Source organism: Bubalus bubalis, chromosome 1 (assembly GCF_019923935.1).
Source record: "Bubalus bubalis isolate 160015118507 breed Murrah chromosome 1, NDDB_SH_1, whole genome shotgun sequence".
NCBI lineage: Eukaryota > Metazoa > Chordata > Mammalia > Artiodactyla > Bovidae > Bubalus > Bubalus bubalis.
The window spans coordinates 188691621-188699534 of record NC_059157.1 but is presented as its reverse complement, the minus strand read 5'-3'; the positions used below and the strand labels follow the sequence as shown (position 1 = coordinate 188699534).

Sequence of the window (7914 nt, the reverse complement as noted above, 5' to 3'; positions counted from 1 at the left end):
TCCTCCCCGATTTCGGCACCTCCCTCCACCTTTCAGAGGGGGCTCAGGGCTGCCTCTGCTCGAGTCGGCTGCTTCAAGCGGCCTGGCTCAGAGGTACAGCCTCTCTCTGCTTTGCCTCCAGCTCACCTAGGCTGTCAGGCCTGTGATGGGTCCTGATGCAGGAGGTGGAGCAGAGATGTGCCCACGTGGGGTACCAATTTTCAAGTTTATATCTACTGATATTCCCCTTGCTACTGAAGATAAATAGGGAAATTTAATAAATGCTCAGTTGTTTTGATGTGTCATCTTTTTAATTTTTTTCTCTCCATTCTCCTCCTCCCCACTCCCGCCCTGTCAGAGGATTTCTTGGGCTAGAATTTAATTAGCAACAGACTCTGGGGCTGGAGTTTTTGCCTGATGGAACAGAAGCAGCTGAACAGAACGGGACACAGGTGGGTGAGTTGCCCTCCTCAGCATGTCGACAGGGATGCACATAAGCTGGGGTGGGAGGGGAGCAGAAGACGCCCTTTTGAACTATTTTGAGCTGAAGGCAATCAGGACCCAGTGGATCCAGAAAACATTATTACCTCTTCCTTAACTTCCCTGGTGGCTCAAATGGTAAAGAATCTGCCTGCAATTCAGGAAACCTGGGTTTGACCCCTGGGTCAGGAAGATCCCCTGGCGAAGCTACCAGTATTCTTGCCTGGAGATTTCTATAGACAGAGAAGCCTGGCAGGCTACAGTCCACGGAGTTTAAAAGAGTTGGACGTGACTGAAGTGACTTAACAACATAACAACCAGAAGACAAGCTATTATTAACAATAACTTTTTTATCTGACTTACCTGCACAGCAAGGCAAGCACTGACCACCAACCTCGCTCTCTGTATCTCCCTGTGAAGAGCCCTTCTCCTTCAGGGAGCCCCAGGCCCCCAACCTATTCCTCAGCTCAGGGTGCCATAGAAGCCTCAATTGCCAGACTCATCACCCTTGGTCTCAGATCTTTGGGGCTCCTGTATGTCAGAAATTAAATTTATATTTCTTCTCACCGTGGTGGCTTCTCTTGTGGCAAAGCACGGGTTGTAGAGACTGCAGGCTTAGTAGCTGTGGCCTGGCCCACCAGCTTAGTTGCTCCACAGTATGTGGGATCTTCCTGGACCAGGGATTGAACTTGTGTCCCTGGTGTTGGGAGGCAGATTCTTAACCACTGAACCACCAGGGCAGTCCCCTCCTATTTGTAAAAGGTGAGCACATGCAGACCAGTTCAGCAGGGAAAGAGGTCACCACAGGGAGGCATCTCAAGGTGGGCCACTCCCCCCAACAACCCCCATCCCCCAGCTGTAGAATGACAAAAGCCACAGAACTGTTTTCCTTGCCCTTTTTGCTCATTATTTTCTGATGTTTTGATTTCAACACAGAGTTTTCCATTTTTATGGGGTCAAAACTGTCTCTCATTCACTTATTAAATTAAGAAATACAGGAAATGGAGTCTGGAAATGGAGTCCTGTGACTTCAGAGTCATGCCCAGGTGTCTCTCTTATCTTGCCTACTTGTCCTAGTCAGACCTGTTCCATCACATTCTGTCTAATCAATAGAGTAGTGCAAGTCAGGGGCCTGGTGCCAGCGTCCCAATCAGCATCACTGTGTGCTGCTCTCAGTCATCTTCCAGGTAAGATAACCTTTTACAGAGTACGCTGAGACAGCCCCGGGGTCACAGACCACCATATCAAAGACATCCAGGCCATAAATGATTAAGACGATAACCCCAGGGTCTTCCCTGGTGGTCCTGAGGCCAAGACTCCACACTCTGCAGAGGGCGTGGGTTCAATTTCTGATCGGGGAAATTAAGATCCTAAGTGCCAGGCGATACAGAAAAAAAAAAAAGTTCCAATTCAAGGATACCACCTGTTTTTAATAATCTTTTATTTATTCTTTGGTAGGAGTTCTTTATCGGAGAAGGCAATGGCAACCCACTCCAGTGTTCTTGCCTTGAGAATCCCAGGGACGGGGGAGCCTGGTGGGCTGCCGTCTATGGGGTCGCACAGAGTCGGACATGACTGAAGCGACTTAGCAGCAGCAGCAGCAGGAGTTCTTTATATATTCTTATCAGATATGCATAATGAGAATATTTATCCCAGTGGATGGTTCATCTTTTCATTCTCAAAAAACCATCCTTCAGTGAATAGTTCTTTCTTTCCATTAAATGCAAATGATCAGTTAAAATATAAATAAAAACTGCTAACTCAGAGACTTCCCTGGCAGTCCAGTGGCTAAGACTTTGCCTTCCAATGAAAGGCTGCATATTCAATCCCTGGTTGGGAAACAAAAATCCCACATGCCTTGCAACCTAAAATACAAAACATAAAATAGAAGCGATATTGTAAATATCAATATCAATAAATATCAATAAAGACTTAAAAAAAAAAAAACACAACTGCTCAATCAGACCAAGGAGGGTGGACCTGAGGCTCTCTCCCCCTCCCTTGCTTTGCTGCAGCTCCTGCTGTCAGAGTGCAGCTCTCTGAGCTTGGGCCTTTGCTGGGTGTCAGTTTCTCCTTCCTACCTCCCCAGGGCTCAACCTCACCTGACCTCCCATGCTTCCCTGAATTTACAGACCAGGCTCTGCCCTGGCACTTCCCAGTCAGGCTCCTCTCCCTACACACCTGTTCACCAGCCACTCCCACTGAGGCTCCACGCTGGGCCCCCAGGAGGCAGGGCTGGCCTGCACCTGCAGAGTCAGCCCCCAGGGGTGGCAGAGGCCCAGCGCCCACTGAGAGGCAGCTAGATCTTTCTGATAGGCCAGTCCTGTCCAGACAGCTCCCAGCACAGCCCCATCCTGCCCCCAAAAGACAGGGACCCTTTCTTTCCTGGATATTACACATACTCTAAATCCTAAGCCTAACGGCCAGAACCAAACCCTTTACTAACGCCCTCCCCATGACCCCCACCCGGGCCTGAGGCCCTGGGAGTCATCGCCTCGCAGCCACTGGACTCCTTTGTGCTTCTTCTGTCCGTCCACGTCAGCCCTTCACCCTGTCCTCGGGTCACACGCCCATGGCGTGCACAGCAGACCAGCACAGGCAGGGCGCTGAGCCAGGCTTAGGGATGAGGGTCGCCGGGCAGGGGCTTCTACTCCCCTCGGCCCTGGGCAGCTCTCAGGGCCAGCTCCCCGCTCCTCTGCGAACCCAAACACCTCTCATTTCAAGACCCATCACTGTCATCCTGTCTGCAGACACCGGGTCAAAGTGTGGGCACCTGGAAGCCAACACAGGAGAGAGGGTCTGGGGGCCCTGAGTGGCCCGGGAGGCCGGAAGGAGGCAGGCTGGACCACCTCCACCCCGCTCGGAACGCGGAAACCTAGACGAGACCCACCGCTCAGCGCCTACCCCCGCGGGGCGGGGACCACCCCTCTCCCCGGACCCTGCAGACGGCGCCCCCGCCCACACCTTCTGACTCAGCCGCCCGGGAGGACGACACCAAACCCCGGGAGGGGGGACAGCCCTACAGCACACGACCCTTGGTCCCTAGACGGTACTCATCGGGGGTCCCGGGCTGCGGCCGTGCTCCTGTCCTCCTCAGTCCGCACTGGCCAGGACGGCCCGCGCTCCATTCCCTTCCGGGACGCCCCGCACCCCATTTCCGGTCCCGGTTCCCCCCCCACCCACCCGCCGCGCGCTGTGGTTTCGCCCGCACGGCCCAGAACCGCCGCGCCAGGTCTGTGCGCTCGACTCCACTCGACCACTCCCACGAGCGTCCGCTGCTCCGGCGAGTGTCCGCCGCTTCCGCGTGACTGCCGCTCCCGCGTGACCGCCGCCCGGTGTCCTCACGCTCCCGCCCCGCTTGCCGCCAAGATGATGTGTGGAGGGCCTTCCGCCACGCAGCCGGCCACGGCCGAGACCCAGGCCATCGCCGACAAGGTTCGAGCTGTGTGGGGCCGATGGGGTACTGGGGGCCGGGGGCGTCCGCAGGCATCCCCGCTGGGACGGAGGCTCTGCGCCCGAGCGCATCCCTCCCTGAGTCGGGCTGGACGCGGGTGGATGCACCTCCCTGCCTGCGAAGCTCTCTGGTGCGGAGGTGTCCACTGGGTTAGGGGGCGCGAGGTGACAGAGAACAGCACTTAAAGAGCAAAGGATACGGCAGGCGGGGTGAGGTCCTCATGCGTGAATCTGGGGTCCGGGTCCCAGGCGTCCGAGACTCGGGCTGGACTGAGTGTAGCCGGTTTTGTATTTGGAGTGGTCTCCAATAAAATGTTTAGAAACAGGAAGTAGCTGGGTCGAGGAGGCAGAGCCCGGTTCAAACCCTGGTCAGCTGTCCGGCCCTGCTTCCAGAAGAACACTTAAACTGGAGGATCAGGTTGGGGTGGGACGAGCTGGGCCTGTCCTGCCTGTCATCACAAGTAGGGCCCAGGAGGCTCGAGTTCTGATAAGAAGAGACTGAAGACAAGCTTTTGTCCTTTAACCTTCCTCCCTGGCTGCTTCCTCCTAAACGTGGGCCATGAGCTCAGCCCTGTTCCTCTTCCATGGTTGGGACCACCTGTTCCTCTTCCATGGTTGGGACCATCTGACTGTGGTAAAGGAAGGGGCTGAGTCAGTCTCCTGAGACCTGTGAAAAGTAGGAATTTGCTGGGACTCCTGGGAGAGCCAGATAGGAGGAGATTCCTAGGTTTTCCCCTGTGGCCACTCGGAGAGCCCAGCCCTCTCAGCCTCTTCCTGGGTCTCCAGGCTGGAGACTCCCTGCTGGTCACCTGAGCTTTGAATGAGTGTGAGTTCCCTCTGGAGACGAGAGTTTCTGTCACTATGGCCTGCATTTGGGGTCCAGCCCTTGAGAGTGGACCATCCTCACTGCCCCTGGGAACAAGGAGACCGCCCATGTGCTGGGTGGGCTCTGTGAGGGGCAGGGGCACCATCCGGTCACCTTCTGTTCTGAAGTTTTCATCAACAGGTGAGAAGTGAGGCCAGAGACAGACCTGTACCCACCACATCCAGTCCTATCCTAGGGCCCTCCCTGGTCCTCTGCACACCTAGTCACTCTGGTCTGAGAACTGACAGCTTCCTAGTGACCCGGGGCCTTCTGAGCTTTCCTTGGCTCCAGTCCAACTCATCTTTCTCCTGGTCGGAGCTGTGTCAGTGACCTGCCGTCCTGCAGGCCTCCACTTCCGCTGCTCCACCACCTCCACCTGGGCTTCTCCTCAGTCCTTGCACAGGGTGGGGTTCTCCTGCCTCCACTCCTGAAACAGGTGATTCCATCCCAGACCCCCAGGAGGGTCTGTGGGTGTCACTCGCCCCTCCCTGGTCAGGTAAACTGTCTGAGGGTCAATTCCCGGCACACTTAGCAGGAACAGGGGCTACACAGGTGAGTGTTCAGTCGAAGGTGGGCACTGGCCCAGGGGGACACACCCAGCTGATCACCTGAGGGCCCTGGCAAACTCGGAGGGAGCAGGCAGCCAGATTCTCACTACCTGACCCTCCCTCTGATCCTTCCCTCCACTTCATTCACAGGGAGCGCCCCTCTCTGAAGGCCTTTGTCAAGTGACTCACTGGCATTTATGATGGTGATCCCCTCGGCTGTCCAAGCAGCACACTCCTGGTCTTAACTGAACTCCTCCAAGCCCCACAACTGGTCTGAGAATTCCAGTGCAGTCAGCAAGCTCCTGTGGCTGCCAGTGGTCCAGACAGCAGCCTGAGCACTCGGAAACTAGCTTAGGTTTTCAAGTCAAGACAAAACAACCTGCTCTCCCCTTCCTCCTTAAAAATTCTCAGTTCCCCAAAGGCCAAGACCCTGGAAAACATGACTGATCTGAGAGTAAAGATCTGACACCAAAGATCAGAAACAGTCTCTGCCCAAAGGCCCTGCAACCTAGAGAGACCATCTAAAGATGCAGCAAAGCATTTTTTTCCTACAAAAGTGCTTTATCTGCTGCATATTTTGTCACAGAAGAAATTGGGATTACGTAAGAGAATTAAGGCACATCAATAAGATGGAAGATTAAATTTAATATTAAATTTTAACATTTTGAAATGTTTTAGTTTTCAAAGAGTAATTAAAAACTACATACTCTTTCAAATGAAGGTTCGAGTGAAAATGGTAAGGTACGAACTTATATACACTGTTGTAACCATGAGAATATCAACTATCCGTGTCTGGAAAAGAAAGGGCTAATGATACAGGCAAATGATACCATTGAAACCTCAGAATTAAAAAACTTTTCTGTACTTGAAATCAGGGCAAGCATTTTAATGTCTGCTCAGCTGTGAAGAACAAACGTGCTCTAGAAAGTGTGTAGAATGTGGGCCTTAGAGTTCAGCTGTAACCTCTAATACAGGTGAGCTCACCTGTCTCTCCCTTCTCCCCTTTCCCAGGTCAAGTCCCAGCTGGAGGAGAAGGAGAACAAGAAGTTCCCAATGTTCAAGGCTCTGGAGTTCAAAAGCCAGTTGGTTGCTGGGAAGAACTACTTCATCAAGGTGGGGTGTCCCCCTCAAAGGAAGGTTGAGCCTGAAGTGGGAGCTCATAGGTGTCCAGGGTAGGAGTGCTCAGCAGGGTCCTGTGGGAGCCCTCAGCTTCAGGGAGTTGGTGGCCGTCTAAAATGAGCGTGTGTGTGCAGGCGTGTGTGTGTGCACGTGTGTGCTGCAGCTGCCTTGGAGGAGAGGACCAAGCCTCTTGAGGCCCGCAGGGCTCTGCTGAAGTAAGTGTGGGTGAGGGGTGCTGGCTGGGCACCCCCTGTACTTGAAGGAGGAAGATGGGAATGTCCTCAGCCCAGTCTCTGGGGACACGAAGGGACGCAGCCTCCGGGCATCTAGGGCCTTCCTGCCTGTCCAGCCAAGTCCAGCGGAGCAGGGGGACTTGGGGTCAGAGGCCCCACCTGCCCCTCACTGGACTCTCCTTTCAGGTTCAAGTGGACGAGGATGACTTCGTGCACATCCGAGTGTTTGAAAGCCTCCCACACGAGAACAAGCCCGTGGCCTTGACCAGCTACCAGACCAACAAAGGCAGGCACGACGAGCTGACCTACTTCTAGGCCCGATTTTGCAGAGTCCATCACCCACGTGGGTCTCTCCTCTGCAGACCTGTCTGGGACCAGACGCGGTGCCCCTCAGGGTGGGGTGGTGTCTCTGTTCCCTGCTTTCACTGTGTTCATTTTTTTCTCCCAATCCATGATTTTAACTAAATTTCCTTTGAGGGGGGCTTGTGTTATCTTTAAATAAACATGTGTTTTCTGTTTTCACAAATTGTCTCTGTTGGGGTTTTTTCTTCATCTGAAGCTATAATCACAGTAGAGAAGTGTCAGCAGGTGAGAGGTGTCCTGGGTGGAGCCCCCACTGGGCCTCCTGCCGCTTGAGCCCCCTTCCCTGAGGAGCCGAGGAGGGGAGAGGGTGGCCCAGGTGCCAGTGGGCAGGTGGTATGGTACACCCAGGGTTCCAGAAACCTGTGCTCTAACCACAGCTCCACAGGTTGTCATGGTGACTCTGTGTCGTGTCTCCAGGTCTCAGAACCCCCCACCCCATCGTGTACAGTAAGAGGGGGTGAGAAAATCTGACCCTAGAGCATTAGTTCTAGATGCACTCATACATTCACACATTTCTGCTCGGGTAGAGATGCACAGATGTGTGCAGGGAGGCTGTGACCCGCAGGGCCCGCTGAGTGCCATGTCCTGTGAGTCCGGCTCCAACTACCCACTGACTGCCCGGGGTATGCGCTGGGTCTGTCTCAAGGCTTCCTGGTTTCAGCAGCTGGTTACTACTGTTAGTGAAGTCAGTCCAGTGGTGTGTTTGCCATGTGTGTGCGTTCGTGTGCAGTAGAATGGAAAAGTGCACCCTGCGTTGTAAGACTCAACGCTGGGGACAGTTCCGTGTGGCTCAGGGTCCAGGTGGACAGCCTGTTCCTGAAGGCGAAGTCTGTCCCCTTCCTGTCTCCACTTCATCTCTGGGGCAGGTGGTGGT

General features: G+C 54.2%; 1 protein-coding gene across 1 annotated transcript; it reads left to right on the top strand.

The window, feature by feature from the left end:
* The first annotated feature begins 382 nt into the window (after positions 1–382).
* LOC102416352 (translation initiation factor IF-2) lies at positions 383–7203 on the top strand. The gene is made up of 4 exons (XM_006060769.4): positions 383–431; positions 3210–3894; positions 6337–6438; positions 6864–7203. Exons 1-4 carry the CDS (start codon positions 397–399, stop codon positions 6990–6992), a joined length of 951 nt encoding a protein of 316 aa, XP_006060831.2. The 5' UTR covers positions 383–396; the 3' UTR covers positions 6993–7203.
* The last annotated feature ends 711 nt before the right edge of the window (positions 7204–7914 follow it).